Source organism: Nipponia nippon, unplaced genomic scaffold (assembly GCF_047370975.1).
Source record: "Nipponia nippon isolate SJK-2023a ecotype South Korea unplaced genomic scaffold, ASM4737097v1 scaffold_3, whole genome shotgun sequence".
NCBI lineage: Eukaryota > Metazoa > Chordata > Aves > Pelecaniformes > Threskiornithidae > Nipponia > Nipponia nippon.
Genome location: NW_028262347.1, coordinates 120194187 through 120211303, shown reverse-complemented (window position 1 = coordinate 120211303; position 17117 = coordinate 120194187). Strand labels below are relative to the sequence as shown.

The following is a 17117-nucleotide window of genomic DNA, read 5'->3' as shown; positions in this document are numbered from 1 at the left end:
TATAGGATCATGAAGGTCTCCCATAACATGTGCATGGGGGAAAAAAAAAAAAGAAACAGTTTCAGTCATTTTAGATAGGAGCCTTGTCACACAGACTAAACACTGACCAAAGAACAACTGAGGATAATACAAGAAAGAAAATACATAAAGCCTTAGATGTGTCCAGTAAACTGACATTTAATCCAATCTAATTAAATGTGTTTTAAACAGTACATCAAAGACTTCTCAAATTCAACAGTGGTGTCAGAAACAGGGGACAGGGAAAATAAAGTGGAAAGATTAGAAAAGTGGGAAGAATAAAACATGGGAATTTTGGTCTAGAAAAATGTACACTACTGCAACAGAGAGGGGAAACAAAACCATCCAAATTTATTCACTGGGAGAATGATGCTAGGAAAAGAGGAATGGTCCAGGAGCATTGGGACCTAGTAAACAGCATCCCAGAAGTCACCATGCTGCATGCCCACACAAGGTGGAGACTGGCTCTTTGAGCAGTTAAGCAAAAGAGGTATTGCACCAAAAATAAGGTAACTTCTAGAACTTGTAATATAACTTCAGCCTACCAGAAAAAGCCAAGCTCGCAGTGAGATCATGCATTCAAAGGGACCCAAAAGAACACTCAACCAATGCAAAAATGGCTGCTACGGCTTATTAATTGCCTCTTCGGCATCCTCAGGGCAACCAGGAACTCCATAAGCAACCTCACTGATGGAAACTACTCAAATATGCTGATGTACTCCCTCTCTGGTACTGTCTCTGCCCTAGGCTCCCTCCCCATTTGACCAGCTTTTTCAGTGGATTTTGAGGTGGGCCAGGATGAGGAGGGGATTCAGGACCAACTCCATCCCTAGGCACACCTCCTAGGAACCCATCACTGGAAGCCAACTTGTCCTGAGGACTGACTGCATGAAATTTTAGGTAGACCATCCAAGCTGACAAGCTGGAAGAAGGAAAGAACAAAAGCTGTTAAAGTTGGCAATGTGATAACTAATGAGAAACAGAAAGTACCTGGAGAATGAAAACTGTCCAAAAGGGATTAGATGAGTAAGGAGATTAAAGAAAATTTAACCACAAAAATCAAGATTTCTTGGACTGCAAAAAAACTTCAAGAGAAAGATCCATAAACTGAGTCATTTTTATACCTGAACTGTTTCAAACCTTAAAAAGTGCATGGAGGACAAGGGACAAAATGACATAGTAGACCCGTCCCGATGGCTGCTAGTAGTTTGTTTCACTTCAGTTATATCGGTGCGGTTTTACTGACTGCAACAGCATCGGAGCAGTGAGAACTGACTGAAGCCTGAGCGCAGACAAGCTGCGTTTCCAACCACAAGCAGTCCCCCCATGAAGTCCATGGGACTACTCATGCATAGTAAATGCACTTCTAGGTGCTGGAAATGATGGATATCCAAATTTTTCAGCCTTTGCTGTGCCACTGAGAAGTTGGCTGTGAATAACTACTTTCATCCTAGAGCACAGCCAGCCACCCTTCCTTCATTAATATTATTTGCATTATTCACTCCCAGGTCCAAATTGAGTCTCGAGTACTTGTGTGTATTTCTATTCCTTTTAGCCTGCCCTTTTTCCCTGAATAAATGCTTGTGACAGCTTCTTCAACTATATCTGAAGAGACATTATATGAACTAGAAGCAGCTGAGCCAGTTCTACAGACTTTGCAGCCTCATCCATCTTCCCCTTCACCTGTGTTTTGTTCCATCCTTTCATTTTAACAGGCAACTCTATGGATTTTTTTTTTTAATGAAATAAAATACCCATCATCTTTGCAATATTTTCTTTAGAATGTTTACTTTAATTTTGGTTTCCCTGCCTAATCTTTCTCACAAAGCAGTATGCATTTTTAAATCCTCCAAGCAAAATAATTACAAAGATAATCCAACTGAGTGTAATCAAACTGCAGGGTTCTTTATTTTCCTGGCCTTTTAATTTAATTTCACATCCTGTGGTCTTAAAGAAATATTAGGATTATATCATCTTGTTATTGTTTATATTATGTGCCTGTGAAAATAAGGAGCAATCGATTCTCTTCTTACCCACTGCCACACAGAAAACTCATACAGCATATAGAATATTTCTGAAACGGAGATCCAGGGGAAGATCTCATAGATGAGCACAAGTTAGATCCTTAGCCACCATTTTCATTGACACACACAAAAAAAAAGTATGGAATTGTAGTATTTCCTATCCAGCTGTAAAGGAAGAGGAACCCTTGTTTATTTGGTTGGTTATGAGTAATATTTTATAAAGACAGTAACTGCTTTGATAAAATAATTTGCTTTTAAACTTTTTCAATGCACTGATATGGATCCTGATGTGATTTCGAAGATATTTTAGCCATAGAAATAATCCCATTGACTTTAGCACCACTCCTTGCACTTTAATTAGAGCTTCAGTAGCTCTCTTTGGATCAATACAAACCAGAAGTCATTCGCAGAGTCACACTGGCGTAAAAATAGTATAGAAGAATTAGTATGTGCCTAAATACATAAGGTCAGCCAAACAATAAAAATACAACTTCTGTCTCTACACACGCAGAAGGACCCTGCTTACATCTAGCAGTCAGCTTTGGGCTTTATGAGGATCAGAGCACATCTCTATTAATAAGTCTGAATACACGATCAGGGCTTCAGACCCTTCACTGCACGCATCAAAGTCCTCAGCATGCAGATGTTAATCTTCTGAGTTGGGGAAAGAGAGCATTAGCAGAACTTAGCTAGCAAAGCAGTACCTGGAAAGGGAGCTCATCTTCCAAGAAGTAAGACTGAAATGATGCAGGTGTGGTTTTTTTGGTTTGTTTGTTTTTGTTGGGGTTTGTTTGTTTGTTTGTTTGTTTTTTTCAATAGTAACCCATTGTACTGTCCGCAGGTATAAAGGAAAAAGGAAGCAAGGTCAGCCATCAAACAGGTATAACATACCCCCAGGGCCTAGAAACAGCAAAGTCAGAGCTGCTGCATTCCCCTTTGGCTGCTGCTTCTTCATTGCCTTCAAAATGGGGCAGCGCACACCCACCCACCAACTCGCCGGTGACACAGGCATGGGCACTTGCGGTAGGGCCCATCTCAGGGCAAGACTGGCTGAAGCTTTCTTTCTGGAGCTGTTTATCACAAAGACACACGTGTTAGTTTGGTCCGAGTGCTGCTGGCCTGGTAACACTCTCAGCAGAGCATCCCTAAAACCACCTCTTTCAGACATTTTTGCCTAAGTTATCTCAGAATATTCTCAATTAATACAAAAAACTAGATAGTGTCACAAAATTATGCCTATGTCTTGTACAAATACTGAAAATTCTTTTCTGAGTGGACAAGTTCAGCCACACTAAGTTAAAAATCTTCTCAGAAAAGGAACATATTGATAACGAATACAGGCAGTCTCTTCCTAGATTGATGATTTTGCACTTGAGGAAAGCAATCACATGAGATTAACGGAGCAGATGTAAGTAGCTCTGTTCAAACCTCCATAGTTAACGTTTGTTCTAGAAGTTTTACTAGCTGATAGCTTCTATGTGCTGATAACCTGAGAGACCATCACAGCTCAGTACTAAATGTTTTTTGAAGTGCCTACAAACCTGAAAGGCTAGACAGCAATTTGGCTATAAAATCACAGTTCCACAGCAACAACACACATGAAAGGGCATAGTCCTCTCTTCAATACAGAAGTTTGGGTGGAAGAGCTCCTGGTTTCTCCAGCATTGCCACATCCCAAGACCTGCTGCCCATGACTGCAAACTGGTGGAGTGGGCCACAGGGAGAACCCCAGAAGAACAGAGTGCCCACCAAGGGCACAGCTACAGTAGCTCTAACTTGCTGTGCATCAGCCCTGCTACAAAAAAAAAAAACAAACAACATGGAAAGGGATTTCAAGCCATTTCTACACGTGCCCCCACGCTTGCTCTAAGCCAGGTATGGCTACAGAAATAAGTCCCTTCTGTAAAGGAGATCTTGAAGTCATTCTGACTTACACATTCTTTTCACAAAGGCCTGAAGAATCCTCTTTTCTGAATTTCCTTGATTAGAATATAATGAAATCTTCTGGACTCTTTGGGACACCTTTCCCCCCCCAGAAAGAAATGGTTATAGGCTTGAAAAGGAACCCCAGTTTTTTAAACTACTGCTTAAAAGCACTCCGCACATCTGAAGTAATGGTTGATTCCACTCTTGGAATATTTTTTTTTAAGCTATTGCAGTGGTGAGAGCTTCTCTTGAACTCCAAAAAGAAAACTAAACTGAGTCACTGCATGCAAGCTTCCTCTGATTACAGAGACAACGTTTTCCTTACAAAGTACTTTGGTTTTTTATCAAGGGATAGAGGACAGGACCTTAGATTCTGCAATCAAAGCACCGGTTAATGAAGTTGCTAAAGTTAAGTTGCAATAGTCATATTCTCCATGGGGTTTTGGCTGCCGCTACAGTCACCTTCTTTCCTTCAAAATATGCTTTTCATTGTTCTACTGCCCTTTTTCCAATTGCTCTGCAGCCAAGTTCTTGGAAAGCAATCATGCTTCTTGTTTAGGATTTATTGCTAGTCTTTTGCCAATAAGGACATGCACAAATCTCTCCTGTGATCATCCTGCAAAAGCAAGCTAAAAATACAGCGACTTATGAACTGGCACCTTTCGCATGTTATATGGCATCAGTGTGCACTCATCAAAAAAGTCTAAGATGTATCAAAGAAGGTTGCCCCTTTTGGCTAGGCCAATCAAAGGCTCTGCTTGGGTGCCATAAATAAGTTCATTTTAGAATTCCAGTCTACCTAAAAAGGGAAAAAAAAAAATGCATTTGTGTTGCGTTTTAGTAGTTGAAGGTTTTTTTTCCCTTTTACCAGGTTTACATGGTAAACTTTGCATTTTAGAAACCCCAAGTCTGAGAAAAACAATAGTTTATCTTCCAAACTGACTGTTTTAAAACTAACAACTGTGATGACTAATTTAGTTATCACTAAAACTTTAAAGTGGTGGGAATTGCCTGGCTGTTTGTACAAATTTGTAAAGGATTTTGCAGTTTCAGAGTCGAATTATATTTAGGTTTTGAAATGTGTTTCAGGTTGTCTAAGAAGGCTCATGCGCACAGAAGCAGCAGGTTAACATGAGGGAAGACTGATCTTATGGCTAGGAAGAAATGGCTCATGATGAAGAGTATCTAGGTAATCACCATATCCTGATCATGCTTATTTGACCATATTGTTTGTTTTTCATACCAACATCAAAGTTTACCCATCAGCCTCTTTGAAAGACTTGTCTTTTATCAGCCTATTGCTTCTGACAGGCAGGGGTAGATTCATGACTCTATGGATGTGTTTTAAAGTTGCCCTGGGTTAAGGCTGTTAAAGTTCCTCTGAAGCGTTGGGAGACTCAGTCCTTCGTCTCTCCTGGACCCCTCCATTGGCTCCTTGGTTCTGATGATGTCCTCTGCCAAACGACCTTAAACTGGGAAAATTAATTGGGATTCACTCACCAACCTGGATGTGCTGCTAGCAGCGTGGTGCATCTCCATTACTAATGGCTGGATGATTCTGTGGCTCAGACATGACTGCTGAGAGTCAGAAACAAGAAGGCTAATGAAAACATCGGATAAATGTTTCACCACCTCATAATTCGGGGTTCTTACTCAACCTGAAATGACCACAATTGTTATTATTTGGCTTTTCTTTTTATGATTCTCATCTTTCTTGTCTTCCCTTCTCTGCTTATTCTTTTCCCCAGGCAACAGGAGATGGTCCCAAATACCTATTTGGTTCCTATAATTAAACCAGATGTATTTTCTATTCAGTCCTAAAAGGGACTAGTGATTTGTGAAATGGGATTTTGCATCCAAGAAATGAGAAATGATAATTGAGGAAACAGCATAAATCTGTTCCTAATAAATTATAAATGAACTCTCAAATGCAATAAAACTCCATTCTTTCTATGTTCAGACTGGCAGAATTCCGAGTACAATAAGTAACTTATGTGTAATTTTGTGTCAAAAACTTCATATTCTGCAAAAAGATGAAGATTTCCTGAAATTTATTCTCTGCTCAAAATTATTCAGTGAAATACGTTTTTGTATGTGAACTGCATTTACTCTTTTTGTTGCTCTAATAAGATTACTCATGTATCACATGGCATCAGTTAATTCTGGGTGTGCTTCTCATTGTAATCATCAGGATTCGAGTGCAAGTATTTGTACAACAGTTATAAAACTTGCTTCCTGGTGTTTCAGCTAAAAAATTCACTTTGCACCGGGGGTTGCTTTAATACAACTTAGTCACAAATGAAGTTACACAAGGGACCACAGAAAAACCACTAGCAAGGCCAAAGCAAATGAGTTGCAAAATTTAAACCAATATTTGCTAGAAAATATTTGTGGTAGTCACTCAGCCCTGCTTTTGAGTCCCTTACAAAAGTCCTCACCTTTGGACTTAACATTGCAGGTCTACCCAAACCTCCCTTTGAAACTAACCTGAAATTTCCCTTTTGCTGCTGATCCTGGGTTTGCGTTCTCCTCGCAACTGTGAGAAAACTTCTGCTTTTACTAAAGCCTGCAGAGTAGATCCCATCATTTTCCTTCTTCTGACATTAAGTACCACATTGCAGGCACCAACCACCGTGTAATTGAGCTAATATAGCTTTTACTTTTGACTTAACAAGTGGAAACACACATGCATGTACTTGGCTTTGGCTACATGTTCACCCAGCTAAATCTACTGATGGAGTCTGCAGGACCGGGAACAAACTTATTTTTAGACACCATAATCCTCAATGTATTAATTTGCTTTTACTCTTTGTCTTCCCTATGCTGTCCGTCTTCTTCATCTGCAATGATATCCACCTACGTTACTCCTTGCAAATTTTAAACACACTTACTCACAGCAGCTTGCGATGATAACTAAAAATGTGGAAACATAGGCAATACAGGCATAGTACTTGTGGTTCTGATGTCAGGTACGTAACTTCTCCTTTGTTCTTCGTTTCAAAACATTTCACACCCCCTCCAAGAAACCTTTCAAAATAAATAAGCACCAGGCCTCAAAAAAATGTTGGAGCTTCATACACGGTTAAAAGAAAAGTTGGAATATAGTTTGGAGTAAATCCTGATAAGAGTTCTGCCATTTGGATTATAGCTAACAGCTTCTTTAATACGACGTTAACACAATAAAACAACATTACTGTTGCCATCTTGCTGAGGATGGTAGAAAAAGACCATAAAACTGAGTGGAACATTTAAATTTACTTGCAAAATATTGGCTCTCTGAAAACAACACACAAAAACTGTAATTAATACCAGTCCTTTAAAGTATTCCTAAAGTCTACTGAAATCTAAACCAGTACTGTATTGCTGGTAGCAACAACTGCATTCTAAACAATATAAAAAATGACAACAGAAAATAAAAATTCTCCATCAGAAGTCAGAAAGTTAAAATTCACTGATCTGCTGAATGGCATAGCACTTTTGCCCTTATTATTTATAGAGCTTTTTCGGGAGGATCTCAGGACTTTACTCTTTAGCTAAGCCTCACAAGTTCAACAACCCAGAAGTTATATAAACATTATTTTACAATTTGAACTATTTTCCCAGCAAAAGGATCACTCCAGGGGAGGACTATTTGAATTCTTTCTTTTACTAAACTAATATTGCTTTACTCGTACTTCCACAGCTTCAGGGTGACCAAAGCTGAAGTCTACCCGAGCGGTCCCCAGCCTCGCTAGCGGGGGGGGGGGGAAAGGCTGCAGGTTATACCACACCTAAAAATGCCCAGTCTGGCAAGTATTTTAGGGAATAGAAGTTTGAATAAAGGCTTGGGAAAAGGGCTTATTTTAAACAGTAAGCAAGGAAATAGAGACGTACATAAAACTGGGTTGCACCCGGCAGCAAACGGTGGCATCTCGGTGCTGCGGCCGGGAGAGGGGCTGCCGGTGCGCGGCGCCCCGCCTGCAGCCGGGGGGGAGCTGCCCGAGGGACGGGGTCCCCGCGGGGAGCCGGGGCGACCCCCAGCCCCTGCCCCGCTCCACCGCGACCCCTCCTCCCTCGGGCACCCATCGCCCTGCGCCGAGAGGGGAAACCACGGGGGAAAAAAAAAAAAAAAACAACAACCAAAAAAAACCCAAAAACAAAAAAAAGCCCTGCGAGCCCGGTCTGCTGGGGGGTTCGGCTTCGCGGGCTCTCGGGAGGGGAGATGCTCCCCGCAGCCGGCGTCCGAGCGCATTTTCACCGCGCCGAGCAGCGGCGGCTCCGCGCCGGCGGCACCGGCATCGCCCGGAGCATCCGGCTGCCCGTCCGCAGCGGCTGCCGCGGGAGGCGGCCGGCCCCCCCCGGGGCTCCCGCACCCCCGGTGCCTCTGCCCGGCTCCGGCTGGGGACAAACCCCCTCTCCACAACGGGCATGTTGGCAGCAACATGCTATCACCTAATAACGCCGAATAAGGCAATGACTGTAGGTCGAAGCGATACGATCCTGCCGGTCTCACCACACGGCGGGGAAAGCTATTTGCAGATTTGCTAAGCCCTTTTGAATGAATGCATCTGCAGCTGACCTTTAACAATAGACGCTGAAATAGCACAATCTGTGGGACCAGATTTGGGGGGCGGGGGGGGGGGGGGGGGGGGCGGGCGGGAAGGGGGAAGGAAGAGACGGGTGAATATTGTAATCTCTGCAATCTCATTCACTTCCTTTCCCAAACCCCCGCACACAGGGGGAAAAGCGATTTTTTTTCCTTCGCACCGGGGCTCAAACGAGCGGTTTCCAACGCCGGCTCGGCCACATGGCACCCCGAAAGCCGCCGCCGGCGGGACCGGCGCGCAGCCCCGCCAGCGCCCGCGGGCACCGCTCGGCGGAGGGGCGGCTGCGACAGGGATGCTCCGGCCCCCCCTCCCCTCCCGCCGCTCTCTCACCTTCCCTGGCTTTCAGCAAGACGGTGTTGGCAACGATGTTTTCCAGCTCCATCGAGGAGCTCGGGCAGCGTAGGCAGGCAGCGGCACTGCAGCAGGACGTCACTCCCGAGGTGCGGAGTCTCCGGGCGACCACCCGCCTCCTGCCCCTACCGCGGCATCCCCCCGTGCGGCATCCCCGCCTCCCTCCCCTCTCCCCGGGCGGAGCCGCCGCTCCCCGCGCTATCTGCTCCCGCCGCACCTCGCCCCGCTACTCCATCCTCCGCCCCGCGGGCTCCCCGCCGGTTTGAGGGCTCGGGCGCTCCTGCCTCCCTCCCCCGGGGGTGTGGCACCGCGGAGCGGCCCCGCAGCCCCGCGCAGGCGCCATCCCCGCCGCCGGCTCCGCGGGGCCGGGCACGCCGGGACCTGTAGTCCTGGGGCGGCCCCGCCGCACCTGGCGCCGGCCCCGCGGCCCCGCAGCGTCCCCGCCGAGGGGCGGCCGGGGCCCGGCCGGGAGGGGAGGGCAGGGCGCGGGGATGGGGCGGCCCGGGCGGCGGGAGGCCGCGGGGCGATGCGCGGAGCGGGACGCGGGGTCCCCGGGGCGGCGGCGCAGCCCGGGCGCCGGGCGCCACCCCGCGGCGGCGGCCCCGTCCCGGCCCGGGGGCCCCGGGGCTCCGCTGCCCGGCCCGCGGCGGGTCTCGGCGCTCCCCCCGCCTCGCAGGTGCTCGCACCCCCGCGAAGGGGCCCCGGCAGCTCCTTCGCCACTCTCTGCCATGCCCTGCGGGCTCCGGGCGCGGATCTCCACCTTCTGGAGCTGCTCCCGAGGCAGTACCCGAGGGAATCCCGTGTTTTCTGCCACAGCTGGTTTTTTTTTTTTAAATCCTGATAAGCAGTTGCCTGAGCCATCAGCCACTTGTGGAAAGTTTGTGAATTCTAAGCGCTCTACTACAACATAAATTCTCTTCTGTCTATACAGGACGTGCCCATGTCAGCATGATTCCGATTTTCCTGGCAACAGGGTAGATCGATTCAGCAGGTCAAGCAAAGGAGGAGGAATAAAACCGACCCATTACTTTCACTAACACTCTTCCCCCATCTGCGTTCGCATTGATTAAATCCACGTGAGGCAAATCCAATTAACGTGCACCTTCTTGTAAGTGGAGCATAAATACTTCTTTTGCTTTTTTTCTTCCTTTTTTATTGTACCACTCATATTTCTGTCTACAGCTGGGCAGAAATGACTTGCAATAGCAGGACTTGCAGACTGCCCAGAACACATTTTCTGAACGTAGGAAAAAAATGAGAAATGCATTTAATGAATAATACCTTGGGCATCAGGATAAAATGGCTCTAATAAATGCCTTTTGAACCCAGTTTAAGTGACAAAGGTTAGAACTTTGAAAGTTATTGTGCGTAGCAGGTGGCACTGCTATGTACAATCTTCCACATCCTCGCTCCTATCGCTTCAGAAAATGTTCAGCCTCTGGAAGCCATGCCATGTTGTGGTTACTTTCTTTGTAATGCCAAGCTCTATACGGCAGCAGTTGTGTCTGTAAGTACCGGAAGATTTTTCTCTGATTAAATAATTCTTAAGGGAAAAATTGCTTCCTGGAAACCAGAGCCTTAGCATAGAGATGAGGTTCCTAAGGAGTGTCTGCCCTGCTTGTTGTTTGACCACTTCTGCACAAGGACTGGTGCTCGCTTGTAAACAGAGCAAATTACGCTCAGGTTGTAAGTGCATTTCACATCCCTGCCCAGCCTCCCACTAATGCTCGTCACAAGGACAACACCAGCATCGCAGCATGGCTGATGCTGGAAGACACAGCGACACCTTTTATGACATGCAACGTTTTTAACGCTACAAGCAACCCCTCTCTCCAAGGCAAAAATGAACACACGTGTCTTAGCCCCCATTTTGTGAAACCGCACTCGCTGCAGCAGCAAGCTCACCTTCTGCTGGCAGCAATGGGATATCGGGGTGCTGGCCACGTCTCGGGATCAGGCTGTTCAGCGGGCAGGGATTTACCTTCATGGGAGACTCCGCAGTGAGCACTGACTGTGTTTGGCGTGTAACTTTTACAGAGGTGCCCAAATGCAGAGGGCAGACCTTGAAGATCTGAAGTTTGAGTTGCCCTTGGAAATCAGCACACGCACCCCACGGCTCTACTGCTCCTCTTTTATCTAACATCTATATGTACCTCTATACACACAGAGTCACCTGCAGTGTCGCCCTGGAGCGTGACTCCAGCGTGCTGATGGTGTCCTGTATACTTTGTGAGCGTTTATTTAATTCTTGAAAGGGTAAGTAGATTCATCAAAAGAGTTACAACAGATCTATACGGTGTTCGTAAATCCCATGGAGCTACCTAGTGTTCATGAACGGCGCAGCTCTGAAGCACTTCACGCTCCTGGCAACCAAAGGCATGGTTACACAGTCCCTTCGGAAACAGGGGCAGCAATCGAATGGAGCATTGTGTTGCTGCCAGAGTGGTTATTTCAACTAAGCTGGATGACTTTGCTTTGAAATGGACTAGGAGCAGTCACATAACTTAAGTGTGGCTGAGTGCAGGGAGTGGAAAGCTGAGCTCTACTACTGGACTGCTGAGATTCTGCAGTAACATGTCTTAGTTACACATCTACATGGAGAGCAGCAATTCTGACTTCATGTTTATCAGTAAGAACAATGGAGTGGGTTTTCTTAATGATTCTTAGAGTATTTAACAAAACAAAACTTGTTTCCAATAAACCTGAGTCAATGTGGTGCACTACGACATGGAAGGAGGTGTCTTCACTAGCACAATGCTCTACTTTGAAACACAAAATCAAGTCAATCAGTCCTTACTGCATCTCTCTTTTCTAGTACAGTTTTTTAAGCCTGAATATACCACTGATACGTGACAAGGGTCTGCTTCAGCGCAGGCCCCAGATGGATGGCCACTTTCATGGATGTGGCTCCCCATGGGTTGCCAGAGCAAGTGCCACTGCACAGACACACTTGCCTTAAAGCCCAGCAGTTGGTCTTTGCAAAACCCACCACAGCATTTGGAGTCTTACCTCATGACTTCTTCATAGCTGTCGGGATCTTCATTTTTGTGTCCCCTGGAACACCTGGTTCACAAAAACAACGAAAATAAAAAATATTAGGAAGAGGTAGATTTATTTATATTCATTTTCTCTTGTGACAATACAGTCCTTTAATTTCAGCGTATGTCCACACCTGATTTAATGGAGCAGTCACGTTCTCTGTGAGTGAGGGAGAAAGAAACAGGAGACCTGTGAGCCTGTTCCACTGCTTATCTTATTCTGTTCACTCTTGTAAACTCGGGTGCTGAAATGCTCAAGCATGGACTCAAAGACAGGGTGGCAGGGAAGGAACACAGGTCTTTTTTGCTGGCCTAAAGATCCTGATTCAGTGCTTGCTGGGAGAAAAGGGAAAATTTAGTCTGAATCATATGCAGAAGCAGCCAATTTTGGAAGGAAAAAATAAAAAAAGAGAGGTTACCGAAAAACAGTTAAACTCTGACAAATGTGCTTTCTAAGGTGCTTAATGTGTTTGGTCGTTCTGCTTTTAAATAAAACATCTTCATCCAAAGTCATTCAGGAAAGGCTCAGAAAAAAAACCTTTTTGAGTGCTGAACATCAGGATAAAGCAGGGTCGGCAGCCATCTTTCCTTTATGGGAAAAGAGAGGTTTGTAAATGAAATGCCAACACCGTGCGAGACCCAAATGCATCAGTGTAATAAGAATAGGAAAGCAGCAAGGCAGAGTGTGATATTCTGAGCCACTCTAAGGGATGAGTCATCGGCAGGGTGGGCTCAGGCAGCTCCAGCCAGAAGCACAGCGGCAACACACCCAGTTTTATCCTGCCACCAGAGAAAAACCACTTGGCCTCAGTACAGCCTGCTTGAAATGGCAGGATAAGACCCCAAAGCGAACCAGGTATCGAAAAGGCTTTTGCCTATACTTATCAATTGGCAACATACCCTAACAGCAGCTATCTCCTAAATCCATGTTATAATACACAATTAATGCAGCGAAGCCTGTTCATTATTAGCTCGCAGCTGGATTGTGCTTGGAATGGCTTCTGAAACTTATTCCTACAAACGGGTAAATTCTCTCGCCTCCTGCTCAGATTCGGTACCAGCAGGTGGGAGCACACAGGCCTGTGAGAAAGCATTTGCAGGCAGCTGTAACCTTCCAAGGAGCCCTTCTGCGTAAGGACAGAGGCTGCCATCTACCAACAGCCACGGGGTGATGCATCGTGTTGTCCAAACCGAACTTTTTGCTTTGGTTTAGCCAAAAATGTTTATGCCTCTGTTGTTTCTTTCCATTTTCAAACCTTTTTGTCAGTTCTCTATTTCCTCAAGGTAGAGGACAAATGATTGTTACAGCATTTAAGCACATGGAATTAAATAACCTGCTAGAAGATGAGCAGATTTTATTTTTTAAACAAGCAGACATACCCTGCACAGAATCTGCCATTCAGTGACCCACAGCAACAGGAGATCCGATTTGGGATTTGCTTACTCCTTTCATCAAGTGTAGAGAGAAGCAGCTACCTTTTCACTAATATTTTGGTGTGTTAATGATGATTTTTCAAAGAGCTCTTTAGAAACTAACTCTCACAAAACAATAATGGTAACAACACACAAGCATTATCTACCACTTCTTATCAACATAACTCAAAGTTTTTCACCAGAAAGGCATATTTAATTATTCCCAGATAGGGAAATAGAGGCACAAAGTGAGAGCAGGCAGATAAGTATCCTAACCAAAAATAAAATGTACATCTCCCGTTATCCATTCAAGTGCCTTATCCACTGCTCTGCACCTTGTAACAACACAAACTTCTCCCGAAAGCCTGCTGAAATCCCTGGAGAGTCTTTCACCAACTTCAGACGTCTCAGTTGGAACCAGGCTTAAAGACTCTAACCTTTCACAGGTGAACGTGTCCATGCACTGCTGAGTTCACGCTGTACCAGTATGAACCAGTGCTCCCTCGGTGCAGGATGAGATATGAGACTGGGGCCTGGCCCGCCAGGCTGTGGGAGACAGCAAAGCAGACAACCAACAAGATTCGGAGAAAGATGCGCAGATGCTACCACTCAGTAGATTTATTTTGAACTTTGGATGGCAAGAAGAACCAGGTTTAGCCCCTGGTCTAGCCTGTGTGAGAGCCAGAGCTGAGGAAAAAGGAACAACTCTTTTGCCAGGTGTGCTTTGGCAATGGCAAGGTCCGTCTTCAAATTGTAGGGATGCCCAGTAAACAGGAAAATGGAAAATAAAGCCCCTGTTAAATGGCGGTAGTTCAAGCTCTTGCCCAGGAGTCTGACAAGCTGAATTATGCTGCCTTCACAACAAAGCATGAGCAATATTTCCCCACCTACAAGCCAAGCATTTAAACAAAGAGTTTTAAACAAATACAACTTTCCGGGGAGGGGGGAAGGACATCATTTTAGAATACATCAACTTAGAAGTTGTGAATAATCATCTGCGGGTGAGACAACCATCCTCAGGAAATCCTAGCAATAGCCCTTTTCTTGCTGCCACAATACAGCTCCCGCAGCTGAGGGAAAGGAACCGCTGCGGCCCAGCTGCCACCCGGTGCACAGTTTGCTGCCCAGCCGCGGGGGACTCGGCTGGGCGAGCACGCCTCTCTGTTCGAGGGGATGTGCCAGTCCAGCAGACGTGAGCGCAGACGTGCCATTCTGCACGGATATTGAGGGAATCGGCCCAGGCCATGGCTGATATTTCTTTGCTACTCTTCACCGACAGCCCCTGTTCTGCAGGTGTCCCGGGCTCAGCTCTGCTCCTCACTGCTCCCCTGGCAGCCCTCAGCAGTGGCACCAAGACATCCCTAACCTCTGCTGCGGACATGTCTCTCGACAACCGCTCCTTCCCTCTCCATCTCCCAGGGCTGCAGGCTACAGCACGGCTCACCCACACCGTATCTGACATACTTTCTAACACACAAATAGTTTACTCACTTCCACTTTTTGGCTTTGAGGGGTTTTTAAGCAAGAATGCCCCTAACTTTTAGGCAACAGACATGCAAATAAGCCGAGTAGCTCAGCTAGCTGGCCCCCCTCGCTCAGCCAGTGACCTTCCCAGCAGAGTCCCTGTCCAGCTGGCACTTTCAAGCAGCCCTGGTTCATCGGCAAGAGTCAAAACTGAACTTCTCTCTCTCACACACCTTCAGGTTTCCCCTAGCAAAGCGCTAATAAGAAGCGAGGGGTACGTAAGGCTCCTTGACTCAGAACCTGCTAGATCACTGACCCAGCACTGCGCTTGCACACACCTATGCACACGTGCTCAAATGCACATGCAGAGCTTGTTAGAGGGTGCGGAGCCTGAAGAGAACAGCTTCAAAATCAAAAGCAATAGCGATGTCTATTTGAGTTCAAGGAAACCACTAGATGTAGGAAGCAGTTAGACTGCTACGCAGGTGGACCCCATACTGGGGTATCTGTATCCTTTAGCATCCACATTTTCTTCCCCGTCACCTCACCATGGCTAGAGCAACCGTTCGTCTCCTGCACCCTCGTGCAGAACACCTCCGTCTTTATCATCTCCTTTTGGGTACCTCCATCCTCATCACAAGCCCAGCCAGCCACCCAGTACCTCTGAGCATCTACGAGTAGATAACGTTATTCTGGCTGCTCTGCTGGGCACTGAGACAATTATCAGAGCCACATTTCCAGCTGTCATTGGCTACATCTGGATTAATAAATTTAGGAGTGCCAGAGAAAGGCACTAGCAACTGAAACTAGTGATAATGTTAAAGGCTCAGAAAGCTCTCGGCATGCTTTTGGACACCACCAACCAACACGGCCCCAAACAGTTCCTGGGCATAGTAGAGAGTTAATACCAGCTAGAGACCAACCCTAACAGGCAGGCTGCACACAGCCTCCCTCCTTTGAAGGCTCAGAGAGTTTACTATTACCGAGGTGACCGGACCATGCCAGACAGATCAATACCAGGAATAAGTCTGCTAATTTGTTCAGAAGTACAGATGCAGTATCCACTGAGCTCATCCCAGGGGCCTGGGATGGCGCTGACATTGCTCCGGCTGCCTTTGGCCTTGGCCCCAGCCGCTGGTGGCTGAGCTCATCCTGCTGGCGCAGCCAGACTTCTCTCTAGTTCACAAGGTGGGATCTCCCCTTTGTAAAAGGCTGTAGATATTTACAAATATGAGTATTAAATGAGAAATTACCAAACCCCAGAAGTGAAACTGTGTTCAACTCCATTGGACTACTTAGGTGAAGAAACACACAAAAAGAAGCCAAGAAAAGATGGACTTTTAGAAAGTGTTTGATTTGCAGTACTTTGGGTTGTGTACGCTGCTTGTGCTGCTCCAACACATGTGGCCTAAAACAGGGTGGGCAGCTGGCGGCTTCTTGGTGAAGGTGATCTCTGTTTGCTGCCACCATCAGTTATTTGACAAACATAGCCTGAGAAAACCTTGTACTCCTCGAATGACTCTGTTAAAGTAGCTCCTTTAGCTTGAGCTGTGAGAGTTTGGGCTTCAACAGCAGACTCTCTGAAGCCCTCAGCTTCAGGCAAACAGGTTTGTGTCTATCAGGTGTGGTCCCTTCCACAAGCTGTACACCCTTCCCGCGCTGCTTCCATCTGGCAGGAGACAGGGGGCCTGTGGTGGGGTTTTACGACTCTCCTACCTCCCCCAGAGCTAACGTGCACCCCAACCGCTCCTGCTCAGGCCGGACCGGTGTGGTTCCCCAGTGCAGCGAACAGAACTGGGACAAACCTCCAGGGCAGACAGAGGCCACAGACACACATTCAGCTTAACGCAGCGCCGCAGTAAGTGCCTGTGCGGGAAATCAGGCAATGGCTTTGGTTTGCATCAGCTCACAGCCAAGAGGAGCTAAGCAGGCATGCGTCTATCGTGCCGTAATTGTTTAATTACGATTAAACAACTATAACCTGAGCGAGTTCAATAAAGGCCAAGCCAATTGCATTGGAAAAGTTTGTATCTGGAAGGTTTCTGAGCACAAGCCATGCTGTTTGCTCTGTTTCAGTCTGTATCAGCATATGCCAAAGCTAGGTCCCACAGGCAGCCCTGCCAGCGGGAAGCCCACAGCAAACAACATTGAGGTGCTGGAGCGTGGCCAGAGGAGGGCAACGGAGCTGGTGAAGGGTCTGGAGCACAAGGCTGGTGAGGAGGGGCTGAGGGAGCTGGGGGTGCTCAGCCTGGAGAAGAGGAGGCTGAGGGGAGCCCTCATCGCTCTCTACAGCTGCC

General features: G+C 46.6%; 1 protein-coding gene across 1 annotated transcript in view; it reads right to left on the bottom strand.

The window, feature by feature from the left end:
* The window catches only part of GRK5 (G protein-coupled receptor kinase 5), a 169911-nt gene extending 160853 nt beyond the window's left edge, over positions 1-9058 (bottom strand). Inside the window, exon 1 of the mRNA XM_087765033.1 lies at positions 8885-9058. Within this exon, the coding sequence (XP_087621159.1) occupies positions 8885-8936 (52 nt within the window). The 5' untranslated portion in view covers positions 8937-9058. The remainder of the gene's footprint in view (positions 1-8884) is intronic.
* Positions 9059-17117: the final 8059 nt, after the last annotated feature.